Consider the following 17,655-nt stretch of genomic DNA (forward strand, 5'->3'; position numbering starts at 1 on the left):
CCAGGCTTCATCCCTACAGCACCAGGTGCGGTCAAGCTCTTGAGGTACAATCATCTGCCGCATCATGACAGGCATCACCAGACAGCACTATGCCCCATGCTGAAGCCGCTCGTTGTGTGGGTCGGAACTGGTGTACCAGCTTCCCAGAAGGCGGGTTGCCGTTGCTTACTGGGAGAGGGGATGAGACACTGGGGAGGTTGGCACAGAGCTTGGGAAAGTTACTTTTTTGAACTACAACTCCCATCAGCCCCATCCAGTGGCCATGCTGCCTGGGGCTGATGGGAGTTGTAGTTCAAAAAAGTAACTTTTCCAAGCTCTGGGTTGGCATGATGCAAACACATAGAGCAGGAGTAACAGATCAGTTCTGTTGGTACCTTTGCATCATGGCAACATCCCCTCTGCCTTGTCCCTTCCCACTTGCTGGGAAGCAGACAAAATGACTCCACCCCTCCCGGTGAAGCTTCTACCCATATCCCCAACAGACTTCACCCCCTGATTTCTCAGTCACTATCCTTTAGGTTCCAGATTCTAGAATCTGAGCCTCAGGACCAGGAGTGTAGTTGTCCAGGGTTGCAGGGGGGAGCAGGGTCCCAACCAGGTCTCTATGTATGAGCTAATCATCATGAAAGGGGAGCATGTTAGCCACTGAAAAGAGTCCTTGTCCTTTCATGCTGATTGGAGCCAAGAGTGAAAGGAGATGAATTAGCCACTGAAAAGACTCTTCTCAGTAGCTAATTCACAGGATCCCCTTTCATGCTGATTGGCTCACATGGATGTCTGTTGTAGTGGAGTGTGAACTTGGAGATGACACAGAGGGCAAGGGAGATGAGGGAAAGTGGACAGCGGGCATTGCTGTGAGGGCGTGTGGCTGTGACTATCATGAAGGAATCCTGTACTTCTGAATTTGCCACTACACTACTGCTCAGGACACCTGGAAAACCTAGTTCTCCCTTTCACAGAGCCCTTCCACTTCCATCTTCAACCAAGAAACCAAAGAGATACTCAGGCAGAGGCAGATGTGAAATAGAATTTAATTTTGAGGGTTTGATCTGTTGTTTGATTTTTCTCTGGGTTTTTTTTCTCTCAGTTTAGGTGAAACTTCTGGAAGTCAAATAAGAAGTGAGAGGAGAGCAAGATGGGAAACAGGTGATAAGAGCGCTGTGTGACCGAACAACCAGAGAGAGAGCAGTCTGAGCAGAGTGCTGATCACAACCTCACACCCACAATGCACTGACCCACGACACCGCACAAAGCACACGGCACGATGACCCAGTGTATCACAGCAGCAAACTTTGCCTTTGTGTTTCAGAAAAACACAAATCAACGCAACTTTCAGATCAGATGCAACCTTACTGCATACACAGGTATGGCACCACACACACACCCCCCCCCCAAACTGAAAAGGATACTTGAAGGCTGGGAGGGACAGACTAGGACACACACACAACACACACACACACACACACACACACACGGAGCAACCAGCTATTGGCAATCTGCACTACAAAGTTTTAAACACTGTCATATCAAGTAGCAAAGCACAGACTTCAAGTGGCAACAAAAGAGTGGAAACATAGGACAAACTTCAGTCACGCACATCCTTGCCACACATCCTGGCAAACATGGTAACAGCACTTTTACACTTGGATATACATGGGATTCAAGCAGGCCCAGAGAGCAGACACTGCGCAACATACGCAAAGCTGGCTTGGAGCACCATGACAGGTAGGGGGAAGCTTCGTTCTTGGTATGTCTTGGGGTAATTCCAGTGTGGGGGCCAGAGGAGGTAGCTGGAATGGGAAGAGGAGAAAGAGGACACTGGAAAGATGGAGGCTGTGGTCTAAGGGGCACTCAGAGTCTGTGGACTGGGAATTAGCAGGCAAGCCAGAGTGTGCCAAGGGCAGTGTTTATAGGACACTCGGGTTACGGAAGTTGTGGCCAGCAAAGCGGGCTTCATCGCCAAGCTCCTCTTCAATCCTGTGGAAGGCAGACAGAGAGAGAATGAATGCAACTCACATCACAAACTCTGCTTCACAGAATGGGCACAATCCAGAGAAAGTTAACTTCCACTGAAATGGAAGCAGAAAAGCTAACTGTGTTAGGATCCATTGATGTACAAGCGATGAGTTGGGAAGGCCCCTTTCAAATCTTGCATTTCCCGTGAAGTCACTTGGTGGCCTTAAGCAAGCTTCTACTCTTTCAGTCCCATCTGCAGTGCGGGTATACCGTGTGCCTACCTTACAGGTTAGCTGTAGGGATTACTAAAACAATGTATGGGAAATATTTTATGAATGTTTTGTGTTTCAACAGAACACAAGCTCAGCTGCATCTGATGAAACCATTTCCTTATGCCGTCGGAAAGCCAAAAGTATGAGCACATTTTCCTTTTCCTGCTAACAACTTTGTTGGACTCTATGGGCGATATGAAAAACCTAAATAGCTTAAGGTTCAGGGACATGGAAATCAAACTCCTGTTATGGACAGCTTGGGAAGCCCATGCCTTAGAGGCCAATGCTAGGAGCAGCTCAGTGATTTTTGCTGATTTAGATGGAGCAGTGCAAGCTGTCCTTGCATTGATGGAGAATATGCGCCTGAATTCCCTGCGACATTGCACGATAGAAGCTGAAAGAAATCATAGACTTGCATGCTGTTTGCATCACAATATGTGTGTGTGCAGCGGAGGGCTTCAATTGTACACCTACAGGCAAGCCTCTCCTGGGCTCCGGAAGGTCGCCTGCATGCTTTTGCCTGTTCCACTGAGACTGACTCCTGCTGGAGGATGAACTGATGTACATCAACATTCCCCCCACCCACCCCTGTTGTGTTTCTTACCTCATTAACTGATTATATTTTGCCAGTCGCTCAGACCTACATGGAGCTCCTGTCTTTATCTGTAAAAATCAAAGCTCAGTATTTTTTGGAGAATATTGCCAAAGGACACAATCCTGTCATGGGCAAAGGCAGCAGTCCACCCAGCGTGAGTACAACATTCATTTTTTAAAAAAAATTTTTTGTCTGAGCAGCTCTGCAAAGTGTCAGCAGTTTATGTGATATATGACACGTCAGAGGTCTATGGGAGTGGGAGGGGAAATAAAGGAAAAATCTCTACCTTTTGGCAGAGTGAACGTAACTGCCAACAACTTCTCACTTTTGTTATGGCTAAACAAGCCAACAAGGAAAAAGAATTTGGGACATTATCTACAAAGGACAGATAATGAATGTGCTTGTAGGAACCAGGGGGAAGGAGCAGCCTCAACAGCTGGTTGCAATCCAGCATAAGGAGGGTCTGCAAGAGAAAAGCAGGTGCTCCTAGAAAAGGTGGTCTTATAGAATCATAGAATAGTAGAGTTGGAAGGGGCCTATAAGGCCATCAAGTCCAACCCCCTGTCTTGTATCAGGATCATCTAGTTCAGCCTTTCCCAACCTTTGGGTCCCCGACATTGCTGGACTACAACTCCCATCAGCCCCAGCCAGCATGGCCAATGGTCAGGAATTATGGGAACTGTAGTCCAGCAACATCTGGGGACCCAAAGGTTGGGAGAGGCTGGTCAAGGACCCAAACTGGGAACCTCTTGGTTTGTGCACTGCTATCCCTTATTGCGGAGAAAGAAGGAGCAGTGTTGCTGTTTAGGTTGCAGGATGGCTCCACCCCTATGGGTTCATCCAAGTGTGGCCTGTCTATAAATACTTCCTGGTTAGGTGTGGGTCCTTGCCTAGCCCACAGACAGACTCCAGGCTCACTTTTGCAATTCCCTGGTTTGTTCTAGGAACATCTGCCTGCCTGTTTTTCCTCTGCCTACCAACTCCCTTCCCAGCGTATTAGCTTCTCTGTTGACTTCTTTGCCCACATCCTAATTCTGCCTCTTCTAAGCAGCCATCTCTGCTCAGCCCTTGGCTTGCTCTTGACTCTCTGGCCTTCTTTAGATCTGCCACCACACTCCATCTAGCTCTGGCTGCAATTCTGTCATGGCTAGTGCTTCAGCTTTCAGTGTTCCTACCTGCCTACAGCCTAGTGCTGATGAGCACATGTAGAAGAGGCCTTAGAGCCAGACCAATCCCAACACGCCTGTGAGGAGCCAGAACTCTTGTTCTTTGGGAGGAGGGAAAGATGGTGATGGAGAATGGCCAGCACTGACCTGAAGGGAAACAGATGGTTTTGCCAGGGGATGAAAGATGGGTAGTGAAGCCATGGGGCATAGGTGGTGCTGCAGGCTCATAAAGGATGAGCTAGAATTCTGTGTATGAAGCCTGATCCCTGCCATTCCTTGCCCACTTCCAAATCCAGTGGCAGATTGCAGCTGACCACAGAGTTCTCTCTTCTTCTAGGATCTAACTGTTCTTCCTCTTTTTTGTTTTTTTGTAAAAGATCTGGTATCTTGAAATGTTTGTACCTTTTACACATACTTTCCCAATTTCTGGCCCATCCTGATGCCCTCCTACCATGGGACATCAAGTTAGCTCTGACTGGAGAAAGAGATGCTGTCTCTATAACGGTGCTGCCATTCCAACCTTCGTCTGTTTCTTCTCAATGGGGCACCTAAGAAATGTTTTCCACCCAGCCAAAACTTACCTGCCCAGTACAGAGTCCCACCACCAGGTCAGCAATGAAGGTGTCCTCAGTCTCCCCTGATCGATGACTCACCATCACCCCCCAGCCATTTTCCTGAGCCAGTTTACAGCTGTAGAGACAAACAACAAACTCAGTGGATTTGCCTCCCATCAGGTCTAGAGTTCTTGGGAGGGGCATGACTGGGCACTTGTGGAACATAGCGGGTTGGTGGGAGAACTCACGCTTGGATAGCCTCAGTGACTGATCCAATCTGGTTGACTTTAAGCAGAAGACAATTGCAGGCCTTTTCTTCGACAGCTCTCTCAATGCGCTTGGGGTTGGTCACTGTCAGGTCGTCCCCCACAATCTGAATCCCAACATTGGCTGTGAACCTGGACCACGCCTCCCAGTCATCCTGATCAAAAGGATCCTCAATTGACACCACTGCAGAGAGAGAGAGAGAGAGAGGAAAATGAGAGTACTGCAGCACCCCCAGGGCTCAGCTCCCATCCTGCGAATTGCAAAACTCCCAACACCTGGTGCTCTACTGCTAAAACTTTGGGGGCACAGTAGGCTCACCTGGGTAGTCCCTTACAAAGCTTTGGTAGAGATCACCCAGTTCATCAGCAGAGATGTAGCGGCTGGGGTCATCAGGGGATTTGAAGTCCAAGTCATATTTGCCATCTCTGTAGAATTCCGATGCAGCCACATCCATGCCAATCACAATCTTGTCAGTGTAGCCAGCTTTCTCGATGGCTTCCTTGAGGAGTTCCAAAGCTGAGGAGCAGAGAGAGAAACAAATTCAGATTCACAAGCATCTGGCACATCTGAAAACTGAAAATGTCTTTGAAGAATCTGAAGTATCCCTTCAGTTTCCAGACCAGGTATTTCTAAAGCATTCATGCTGACATGTTTGCACAAAACGTGTGTGGAGGCTATATGACATTGCCTGTTTGTTGAGTGTTCATCCTGATATGTTTGCATACAGGTTATACAACATTGCCAGCTAGTGGTTGTTCCTCGGCACTTTTTTCTGTTCAATTTTTCATCATGCTTTTCTTATTGAATTATTGGCAATTAGAAAAGCGAAGGGATAATTGCCGTTGAAAATGTGGGATAACCACAAACGTTTGTGCACCTAAACAACCAGTCTGGAAGTGCCCAGAGATTTCCAAAGAGCAATAAGGACAAAACATATTTCGTGTATATTGTACTTCCATGTATATTGTCTTTAACTCATTGACAGAAAGGCAAGATATAAATTAACAAGCAGAAGCAGCATCTATCGAAGCTTTATATTTGTGTGTAACATGAAGTCTGGCCCTCAGTTCCTACTCGAGGCAACAGAATTTTATTCATTTATTTTACAGGATTTCTATATCAAAACCTAGAGTCTAAGCAATTTACATAAAATATACACTTAAAATACCAATAAAATAAAACGTTAAAAACAAGTTGAAGCAAATATTCAAAGTGAATCCTTAGGGCCAAACAACATGTTATATTATATTTTTTTGAAAAAATAAGGGTGATTGAGTTTACTACTTTGATATTGAAGGAAAGGCAGCTGTGCAGGGCCCCAACCTGGATTGTGTTCCCAGTTGCGATCAGCACCCTATGTCAATTTCCTGCCAAAAATCATCCCTCTGGCTCCTCTTGACCCCCCAAAGCAGTGTTTTGGGGGCAATGAGCAGCCAGGTGGGATTTTTGATGAACAACTGGCATGGGGCTCCAATCCAGATCAGGAGTGTGTTCCCCACACTCAGGGCTTTACACAGCTGCTTAACATGCTTAGATTAAGCATGCTTTTAAAAAGTGTGCTTAATGCAGCGTTCCCCAAATCTGATGTCCTCCTTTCTGTTTTGGACTACAGCTCCCATCATCTCAGTGATCACAGCCATTTACCCATCAGCCCCAGGTTCGTACAGCTGTGTAGGCTGGGGTTGATGGGAGTTGTAGTTCAAAACAGCTGGAGGACATCAGGTTGGAGAAGGCTGGCTGATGGTAACCTATAGTTTAACCCTTTGGCTGTATGCAGGTATAATGCTTAATCCATGTTTTAACCCTGGTTGCATTGAGACAATTAAATTTTGCTTAATAAACTGAGATATGAACGAGTGTCATATATGCAGGGGATTGCAATGATGCTAAATGGACTCTAAGCTGTTTTAGGAGAATGTGACTTTTACTATAACAAAACATAACATAGCAATTTCTCCCTTGTAAACGAATCCATAATTTGCTATTTGTCACTTTATATTTCCCATTGCTGCCACGTACTACACCCATGCACTTTTGCTATTTGTTGTCTCTGTGCATTCAATAGTACGGGGCTGAGCACTCTCCTGACTGTGTGTTGTTGTCACATGCTGGAAGTCAGTGGAATCTCTGCCAGACCTATTCACATGAGAACATGTGAATAGAGAACAAGCTTTTTAAGTTGAGGCCTATCCCAGTCTGCATCTGTGTTGGAATTGCTTTTTAATATGCTCTTAAACTTTCTTTTTTAAAATGTTTTTAATCTTAGAAGATGTTTTGATAACTTGTTTTAAGTAACATTTTTGAAGATGGTTTGTTTTAATGTGTTTTAAAGTTTGTTTTTATGAAGTTTTAATGTTTTTAGTGCTTTTGTATGCCGCCCTGGCTCCTGCTGGAAGGGCGGGATATAATAACAATAACATGGCTACTATGTGAACCATGCCAAGGCAACTTCCAGGCAACTTCCAGATAAAATTGTTGCAATGCCTTATACAGGGGAACTGTTCTTGAAGACAGATCAACAAATTCAACTGGTACAGAATGTAGTTGCTCAGCTATTAAGAGGATTGAGCTGCTACAAACATATTTTACTAGTTTTAAGACTTCACTGTTTATCATTTGGTTTCTAGGCCTAATTCAACATATTGGTTTTAACCAGGCATGGAGAACCTTTTTCAGCCTAAGGCAGCCTTTCCCAACCAGTGTGCCTCCAGATGTTGTTGGACCACAACTCCCATCAGCCTCAGCTAGCATTGCCAATAGTCAGGAAGATAGGAGTTGTAGTCCAACAACATCTGGAGGCACACTGGTTGGGAAAGGCTGGCCTAAAGGCCACATTCCCTCATGGGCATCCTTGGAGGGCAGCACATGGCATTGGTGGGCAGGGTCAGAGCCAAAAAGTGAGCGGAGCAACAGATGTGACTTTGTACAATAGGCCACATTCCAACCATTAAAAAGTGAGGGTTTTCCACACGCACACCTCTCCAGCCAGGCATTATAATATGGAGTGTTTTCAGGTGCTTCAGAAAAGCCCCCTCATATATGATCCATGTATTGGTAACCTCAAGACTGAATTAATGTAATGTGCTCTATGTGGGGCTGTCCTTAAGGCTGATCCAGAAGCTGCCACTGGTATAAAATGCAGCTGTTTGGATGCTAACTGGAGCAGCTAACACCAGTGCAGAGCAGTACTGATTGCCAATTCGTTAACAACCAAATTTAAGGTTCTGTTGCTGATTTATAATGTCCTAAACAACTTGGGGGGGTGTTCTTTGCCTGAAGTGATACCTTTGTCCACCTAGACCTGCGTAGTTTATGATCTCAGGATAAGGCTCTCCCTGATTATGCCGCAGTCTGCAGAGAGTGGCAACCAGGGAGGGGGCCTTTTCTGTTGTGGTGCCTAGCTTGTGGAATCAGTTCCCCCCTGGAGTAAGGCAGGCACCAATTAGTTGCTGGCACCTCCTGAAAATGTATTTGTTCACCAAGACCTTTGCTAGTTATTGATACTAAGCCATTGAGAATTGTCCGGCTACTGTAGTTGTTGCTGTATTTACTGTATTTATTCCATTTTAATGGCCTATTTTTATTGAATTAGTATTTATGCATTCTAAACAGCCTTGGATTCTTTAATAAAGGGTAGCGGTCACTCTCTCTCTCTGTATGTGTGTGTGTGTGGTAAAACAGAAGGAACAGAACAAACTGGACTGAATCCAGATAAGATACCCATCCTGCTAATGAAAGCAGTCAGAGGGGGCTTTGTTGAGTGGATAAGGAGAGTGGTCGCTTCCTTAGAGGAGGTTATAGTTCCTTCCAGTCAGACCTTTCATGACAAAGCCCTCGCTGAAAGCCAGCATGTTGGATCATTTTTGACTGCCTCAAATTTGCCGTTGTTGGGTAAGGTTTTTGACCATGAACTGGCATCTAATTTTTAGGAATACTTGGATGAATGGCTTATCTAGACCTGGTATTGGACAGAGACAGCTTTGGTTGCGCTGGTAGACAATTTAGATGGTAACTGCACAGGGGGAGTTTCCCTGTTGATTCTGCTGCATCTCCCAGCAATGTTCAATACCATTGACCATGCTATCTTTCTGGACCGCCTGGCAGAGATGGGCTTAGAAGGCACTGTCTTGCAATGGTTCTAGTCCTTCTTTGAGGCTCAGTGCCAAAAGGTGGTGTTTGTGATTTCCGTTCAACACCTTGGCTGTTGGCTTATGGTGTTCCACAGGGATTGATCTAATTCTCCATGTTATTGAACAGCTGCATGGAATCTCTGGGAAAAATAGACCAGGGATTTAGGGTGTATTGTCATCAATATCTGGATGATGTGAAACTCTAGTTCTCCAAGTCATCTAACACCAAGGAAGCTATTGATGTTCAATGGGCTGGATGAGGACTACCAATGGAGGCTTAATCCAGACAAGACAAAGACATTTCTGGTGAGGAATGAGATGGACTCAGGAATAGAGAGTCAACCTGTTTTGGATGGGGTAGTACTCCCCCTGAAGAGTCAGGTGCATAGTCTGGACTTGGCTTTACACTTTAATGAACAGGGAATGCTTTGGGCCAGGAGTGCCTTTGGCCAGGTGATGCTGTTGCACCAGCTGCTCTTCTTCCTCAGAAAGTCAGATCTGACTACGGTGACCAATAACTTTGGTTGGATTAGTGCACTCTACATGGGCCTACCTTTGAGTAGTCTTTGCGAACCTCAGCTGGTCCAGAATGCAGCAGCAAAGATGTTGGTGGGTGCTTACTCGTGGGATCATATTACACTGATCCTGTGACAGCTGCACTGATTACCAATTTGCTTCATAGCACAATTCAAAGTGTTGGCAGTGATTAACTTTTAAGCCTTCAATACCATATGTTCAGGATACAATGGACCTAAGCGATAGGAATTGCCTCCTTCCATACCAACTTGCCCACTCTTAAGGAAGGAGAAGGAGAAGGAGAAGGAGAAGGAGAAGGAGAAGAAGAGGCCCTTCTCTAGATCCCACCTAGGGTGGAAGCATGACTGAGGGGAGCAAGAGAAAGGGGCCTTCTCAGTGGTTGCACCCAGATTCCTCTGTGAAGTGTGGTTGGCCTGCTCCCTCACTGTTCTTTGCTTTTTATTTTGGCAGGTTTTTATTTTATGGTAAGAACATAAGAAGAGTCTTGCTGGATCAGGCCAAAGAGCCATCTGGTCCAGTATTCTGTTCACACAGTGGCCAACCAGATGCCTGTGGGAAGTCAGCAAGCAGAACCTGAGCGCAACAGTGCTCTCTGCCACCTGTGATTCCCAACGACTGGTAGGCAGAGGCATACATACCCATCATGGTTGGAGCCACTGACAATAGCCCTATCCTCCATTAATTTGTCTAACCCTCTTTAAAGCCATCCAAGGTGGAGGCCGTTTTAACTATGTACTGTGTGAAGGAATACTTCATTTTGTCTGTCCTAAATCTTCCAACATTCAGCTCCATTAGATGGCCCTGAATTTTAGTATTATGAGACAGGAATTTTTTTCTTTATCCCCTTTCTTTACACCATGCATAAATTTATAATTTTGAATAATGAATAAATGTATGCATCTTTATCATGCCCCTCTTACTAATCTTTTTTTCTGAAGTACCCCCTCCCTATGTAGCCAGTATTTTTATGGTTTTTAAACTGCCAACTCCTGTCTCCTTTGGAATTATTTTGTACCTTTTTTAAATTAAATTGTAATTTTTTTATATATTGTAAGCCACCCTGAGTGGTGCATTTGTACTAGAAGAACAGGCAGGCAGGATGGATAGATAAATAGATATGGTTAGGGGCTCAGATGATCCTAAAAGAGACAATTCCACATTTTTGCACTCCACATGCACCCCACGGTTTATAGCTTGGGAGTCACCCTAGACCCAGCACTGCTCTTGGATATGCACATAGCAGTGGTGACTAGGAGGGTCTTTTGCCAACTTCACCACCTGTTCTCTTTTGTTGAGACCTTGCCTTGGTCATTCATCCTCTTGCCATGTCCAGATTGGGTTACAGTTATGCACTCTACATTATTTTTAGTGTTTTGCTGTATTTTAGTCTGTTGTTATATTATCTTTTATCATTGCAAGCTGCCCCAAGTCTGGATATAAAAAAGACAGGATATAAATCATATAATAAATATGTCAAGGGTATGATCTTGGGAGAGGCGATCAGGGACACTAGCAAAAAATCAATTGAGGAAAGTAAAGAGAAAAATATACCTCTGAGTGAGTGAGGAATTTGGGATTGTGGAAACTCCAAATAGATAATACACATAAGAATATTTTGTCCTGTGGGAATGGAATGTTCTTCAGAGGCTACAGGAAGAGAAGTAATTATCCTCTCTGTTCTTTTTCTCACCTTCACTGTTCTCCAGGATGTTAGGAGCAAAGCCTCCCTCATCACCCACATTGGTGGCATCTTTACCATATTTGTCCTTGATCACACTCTTGAGATTGTGATAGACCTCAGCACCGATGCGCATGGCATCCCGGAAGCTCTCGGCCCCAACAGGCAAGATCATAAACTCCTGCATGGCCAGCTTGTTTCCAGCATGGGAGCCCCCATTGATCACGTTGAAGGCCTGGAAGAGTTCGGCAAGAAGTTAGAGGTGAAATTCACATAGAGCACATTTACATGATCAAATTACAGCAGTTTGAACCTGGTTTAACTGTCATGACTTCCCTCAAAATCCCCTGGAAATGGATGTTCTGTGAGGGTGCTGAGGATATTTTGTTAGCAATCCTGAGGTTTTACACAGAATTAAAATACCAAGTTTCCTTGGGTTGGCAGCCACGACAGTTATGCAGGTCTGGAACTGGTTTACATTTGTAGTGTGGTCATAAAGTGTATACAGAGGATTATGGTAGGTGTGACCTCCCTTCTGCTATTAAGGGAATGCAGTTTCCTTGCACCTTTAGTTTCTCTACAGCCCCCTGCATCCCTTTTGTGTTGTCTTTGTGAAATTAGGAGTGATTGGATTCTTACAGGTACTGGCAGAATGAGATCTGAATTTCCAGCCAAGTCAGCAATATGTCGATACAGAGGAACATCTTTCTCTGCAGCAGCTGCTTTGCACACAGCCAGGGAAACACCCAGGATGGCATTCGCTCCAAACTTGGCTGTGAACATTTTCAAAATTAGATAAGCACCATCAATGTGCATAGCACTTCACATGGAACAATGCACAAAACAAGATAGGTCCCTTGCCCCAAAGATATTACAATCCACTTATTACTCCACAACATTTGCTAGTAGTTGAGCCTTAGATTCCTTGCATATCTCAGCTAGCGCCTTTATATCAATCAAACTTTTATTAACAGTGTGAAGGAATGAATACATTGTTCTTTAGAAACTATAGTTAAGAAGAGATAAACATATTGTTTAAACTTGACATTTTAAAGGATATAACTCAATGAAGTGATTACTGTGGTTTAAAAAGAAAAAGCAAGAAAAAGAAAGGAAAGGGGGATAAGGTGAAGGAGAGAGAGAGGGAAAAAGGGAACCGTTTAAGATTTAATATGACATTGCCTATAATTGAATTTATATTTTGACTAACAAATACTTTACTTGTTCTAATGTGTTTTACTTGCTTTTAATGTTGTATTTTAGATTTTGTAACCTGTCCTGGTGTCTACTGGTGAAGGATGGGCAATAAATATAATTAAATCATCATATTATTAATAATAATAGTAATGTCATAAAGCTCTCAATTGCCCTTCCAGCTTGCCCCTCTGTCCCCAAGACCTTTTTTTGTATTGAATAGAGAGGGTAGGATTACATTTATTCTCTGTTCCATCCAGCTCCAGCATGAGGTTGTCTATCTTCTCTTGCTCCACTACTGAGAGACCCTGCAGAAAGAAATATATCTTAAATTGAGGAAGTCTGGGTAAAATAGCACAGGGTGTTTCCACACTGAGGACACCTAGTGCTACAAATCATTGGTCTTCTGTTGTCAGCTATAAGTTGAATTGCAGCTGACTATCCACCCTTCAGGGGGTCTAAGCACTTGTGTGTGTGTATGTGTGAGTGTTCATTACGCTGTGTTCCATCTAGATAGCGGGCATGACGTAGTAGGATTTGGCCTCTTCTTTCACCACTCCTCATTGGTCATCACACATCCCCTTCTCCTGATATCTTGAGATGGGCGTGTCTCAGTGGTATATTAGCACCCAGTTTTTTATTTATGCCTGTGTGTATGAGTTTTACAGTTCTTGCAGTGGTATATTTGCAAAATTTAAAAAGAGTGCCTGCAGCACAGAGTAAGATGATTGCAGCTAATCTTACTACCAAGTCAACATGGTTACAGATTGGGCTACAAATTCCATAGATTTCACCTGGGAATCAATGCCTATTCAATTCTAATGAGGTGTCCAGAGCTCAGTCTTGTCATGTTTTATTGGATGAGTTTCAGTTGGTTCAGCTCGAGGACGTGGACAAGGTGCTTGGACAGGTGCGTGCTACCACTTCGGTACTAGATCCTTGCCCCTCTTGGCTAATAAAATCTAGCAGGGATGGAACAGCTGGCTGGGCCAGGGAAGTGATAAATGCCTCTTTACGAGAGGGAGTGGTTCCTGGCTGCCTGAAAGAGGCGGCAGTGAGACCGCTTCTGAAAAAACCTTCCTTGGACCCAGAAAATTTTAACAGCTATAGACCAGTGGCGAATGTTCCATTCCTGGGCAAGATCCTGGAACGAGTGGTTGCTGGCCAGCTCCAGGCGCTATTGAATGAAACCGATTATCTAGATCCATTTCAATCGGGTTTTAGGCCCAGTTTCGGCAACGAGACAGCCTTGGTCGCCCTGTATGATGACCTTTGTCGGGAGAGGGACGGAGGGAGTGTAACTCTGTTGATTCTCCTTGATCTCTCAGCAGCTTTGATACCATCGACCATGGTATCCTGTTGGAGAGGCTTGCAGAGCTGGGAGTTGGAGGTACTGCTTGGCAGTGGTTCCGCTCCTACCTGGCGGGTCATCTCCAGAAGGTAGTGCTTGGGGAACATTGCTCGACACCATGGGCTCTCCAATGTGGAGTCCCGCAGGGGTCAGTTCTGTCCCCCATGCTTTTTAACATCTATATGAAGCCGTTGGGTGCGGTCATCAGGAGATTTGGAGTGCACTGCCATCAGTATGCTGATGACATGCAGCTCTATTTCTCCTTTTCATCCTCTTCAGGTGAGGCTGTCAATGTGCTGAACTGTTGCCTGGCTGCGATAATGGATTGGATGGGAACTAACAAACTGAGGCTCAATCCTGACAAGACTGAGATGCTGCTGGTGGGTGATTTCTCTGAGCAGATAGTGGATATACACCCTGTCCTGGACGGGGTTACACTCCCCCTAAAGGAACAGGTTCATAGTCTGGGAGTTGTTTTAGATCCTTCCCTGTCACTTGAGGCTCAAGTAGCCTCGGTGGCACAGAATGCGTTCTACCAACTTCGGTTGGTGGCCCAGCTACGTCCCTATTTGACCAGGGAGGATCTAACATCAGTAGTACATGCTCTGGTAACCTCGTGATTGGATTACTGCAATGCGCTCTGCGTAGGGCTACCTTTGAAGACAGTTCGGAAGCTGCAGCTCGTGCAAAATGCGGCAGCCAGATTGATAATGAAGACCAAGCGGTCTGACCACATAACACCTGTTCTGGCTCGCTTGCACTGGCTGCCAATATGCTTCCAGGCCAGATTCAAAGTGTTGGTTTTGACTTATAAAGCCTTACACGGCGCGGGACCACAATATCTGCTGGAACGCCTCTCCCGGTATGAACCTGCCCGTACAGTACATTCTACATCGAAGGCACTCCTCCGAGTCCCGACTCAGAGAGAGGCTCGGAGGGTGATAACAAGAACTAGGGCCTTCTCAGTGGTGGCCCCTGAACTGTGGAATAGTCTCCCCGATGAGGTGTGCTTGGCGCCGACTTTGCTATCTTTTCGGCGCCAAGTTAAAACCTTCCTCTTTTCTAAGGCATTTTAATTTAATTTTAATTCTAATCTAGTTTTAAATCTGCTATAACTGATTTTAGATTTTTCATTTTCTTATATGTGTTCTTGTGGTATTATTATGGGTTTTTATTGTATGTATTTGTATTTTTGCTGTACACCGCCCAGAGAGCTATGCTAGTCGGGCGGTATAAAAATCTAACAAATAAAATAAATAAATAAATAAATAAATTTCACAACTAGCTGGAATCAGACAGCCTGATCTAGTAATTTTCACAACCTACCTAGGAAACTTGTGGATTGCTTTTCCCTGCTTGTTTGTAACACTATTCTGCCATAGTACAACCTCAAGGGAGAAAAAAACAATTTTTGTGGGGAGGAGTGCTTGCAGCATAGGGTGAAGTCCTACAGGATTACAGTTGGAACCTACACAGGGTTACTCAGATGTAAGCAATACAAGGTTAAATATAACTTTACAGGATTATACTCAGAACCTACAGTGATATTTTTAATGTAATCTACTAATTAAACAGCTACTTGACATGTGTGGTTTGAGGAAACCTAATTCTAGGAAGCAAGCAATTAATGAAACCTGAGAGCCAGTAGATCAGGGAAAGGACTTGCACTGCAGGGCATGAAATGGTTCTGAAGCTGGAAATAGGCAGCAAGCAATAGAGGTGAGATGAGGAACCTGTGGCCCTCCAGGTGTTGTTGGACTCCACCTCCCATCAGTCCCAGGAAGCATGGTGAATGGTCAGGGATGATGGGAGTTGTAGTTCAGCAACATCTGGAGGGCCACCCCTAAAGTAGAGAAAAGTGGGGCATCCCATACATGTCATCCACTTTCCCCAGGGACTGTTCCTCCCACTGCACCTCAGTCATGCATTTTCTTGTTCAAAGCTGCAAAGAGATTGTGCTGGTGCTATTTTGCTTTCCCCCTCCTTAACAGATTTTTTTTTTTTTTTTGTAGTAGGAAAAAAGTTAGGGAAAGGGGTGGGAAAGTACAGGAGGATTACAACGTCGTCTAGACCCTCCATAAAACTGTGTGAAGGAGGCATTGGGACTGCACATTAAAAGCTTCACCTGGAAGTATCCATAGTGCTCTGGAATGAATTTGCCACAAATGCTCATGCTCTATCATACTACCTTCAAGTTTCAGAAAAGCTGTTGCCTTGTACCCAGCATTGGTCATTTCGTTGGCCTTTACAATGGCCTCCACAGGAAAAGATATTCCTCCATCCTTTGATAATGGGCAAGCACACACACACACACACACATGCGTTTGCACGCAGACACAGAGACGGTGTGCCTGGGCATCCAGAAAATAAAGTAGGATGATGGGAAGGGACACACACACACACACACACAGAGAGAGAGAGAGAGAGAGAGATGATGAGAAAAAGAAGAGGAAAGGGGGATCCTTACAGCGCTCAAGAGAGCAGGGGCGATAGTGCTGTTGATGTGGTCCACCGCCTGCAGGACCCCTACAGAACGAAAAAGACACAGAGAGTGTCAGAGGCAGAAAGAAACAGAGACAGACTAAGAAAGGCTCACAAGATCATCAGCTCTTTTCTGTGGAATTTCACCAGCATCCACCTCCTGTTGTTGCCAGTCCAAAAACAGTCCATAAACACACACATATGAAGAAAGAGAGAAAACTCTGACATCATTGCTTGTTGTTCATTGGGCAGAAGTTGGAATACCCCTACCTTTTCCAAGGAATCTGGATTTATCATTGTCACGCAGTTCCAGAGCTTCGTAGATGCCAGTAGAAGCACCACTGGGGACAGCTGCCCGGAACATTCCTGAGGATGAGCACAAACCAGAGGTTAAAACCATTAAGGAAAAGAGCAGCTGAAATCATCTGAGCCCAGAACTCTTCCCTGATTATACAGCTGTCTTTTCATTTTATTTTAAGTAAGTCACTAGCTCCTTCTCTCTCTTTTTACTTTATTTTCTGTTCAATTGCTCTGTAAGTAGTGAGCTGGTTTCCACTTTGCAATGTTATACCAGTGAGTCTGAAGGCATTATAACTTAATTTAATAAACACTATTTATTAAATTTAATAGCTTTAAACATATATAGTAACCTGTTTTCAAGTTTTTTGCTTGAAAACTTGATTTCAGAATCCCTTCATTATGTACATTTAAGCCCATTAACTCAAAGGTGTTTGGCTTTGGCTCAGGTTTAAACTGCTCTGCCAAGTTTTGCAATCCTTGTAGGATTTATGTGTGATTAGACCCATTGCCAGCTGTGGGGCTGCTCCTGCAATTATCTCTGTCCACCTTGTGCACAGGCTGAGGTTCAAAATGGGATCCGACTCCAGGGCTCAGATGTGCCATCAGTCAGCAATACATCCTATAAGGATCTAAGAACCACCTTGCAGTCACGGGCCATCAAGTATAGTGTATTGTTTCCAACATCACCCTGCAGGTGCCTTTGGGAAGCCTACAAGTAGGGCATTCAGGAAACAACTCTTCCTCCTCACCCATTGTCTTCAGCATCCGCTATGCAGGAGTATCTCTGTGAGACCCAGTGGATCAGCCCTAGTCCCTTGCTCAGAGATGGCTGCTGCCTGGTATGATACCAGAGAAGGGCAAGGACAGGAAATGCTAAGTGGAATAATCCTAGTGGTTCCATAGGGACACTAGATTTGAGTCTGATTTTATTCTGACCACCTTTTGCGAGCCACTTTGAGAGTCTATTGAGGCTAAAAAGCAGGATATAAGTATTCTACATAAACAATATTTTGTACCGGTGGAAATGCTGTTCTTCCCCCTAAGTGCACATTAATTCCGACTGGTCAGTATTCCCGTCAGCACTAGGATTACCATTAGTGCAGTAGGACTTCCCCCCTCTACTCCCCACATGCATGCACCATGCCCTCCCCACATCTGCTCTGGAGGGTTGGTA

At 44.8% G+C, this 17,655-nt stretch overlaps 1 protein-coding gene across 2 annotated transcripts in view; it reads right to left on the bottom strand.

Moving 5' to 3' along the window:
* Positions 1 to 1,046: 1,046 nt before the first annotated feature.
* The window catches only part of ENO2 (enolase 2), a 29,158-nt gene continuing 12,549 nt past the window's right edge, over positions 1,047 to 17,655 (bottom strand). The window contains exons 3-12 of one of the 2 annotated variants that reach the window (XM_061624706.1): positions 16,452 to 16,547; positions 16,168 to 16,226; positions 12,588 to 12,657; positions 11,795 to 11,928; positions 11,168 to 11,390; positions 5,129 to 5,326; positions 4,792 to 4,993; positions 4,571 to 4,679; positions 2,833 to 2,891; positions 1,047 to 1,977 (exon numbers count right to left, since the gene is read on the bottom strand). In XM_061624706.1, coding sequence (XP_061480690.1) covers positions 1,908 to 1,977; positions 2,833 to 2,891; positions 4,571 to 4,679; positions 4,792 to 4,993; positions 5,129 to 5,326; positions 11,168 to 11,390; positions 11,795 to 11,928; positions 12,588 to 12,657; positions 16,168 to 16,226; positions 16,452 to 16,547 — 1,220 coding nt within the window. In that variant the 3' untranslated portion in view covers positions 1,047 to 1,907. The remainder of the gene's footprint in view (positions 1,978 to 2,832; positions 2,892 to 4,570; positions 4,680 to 4,791; positions 4,994 to 5,128; positions 5,327 to 11,167; positions 11,391 to 11,794; positions 11,929 to 12,587; positions 12,658 to 16,167; positions 16,227 to 16,451; positions 16,548 to 17,655) is intronic. The other variant, XM_061624619.1, reaches the window with a different exon arrangement.

Source organism: Rhineura floridana, chromosome 1, assembly GCF_030035675.1.
Source record: "Rhineura floridana isolate rRhiFlo1 chromosome 1, rRhiFlo1.hap2, whole genome shotgun sequence".
NCBI classification, from domain to species: Eukaryota; Metazoa; Chordata; class Lepidosauria; order Squamata; family Rhineuridae; genus Rhineura; species Rhineura floridana.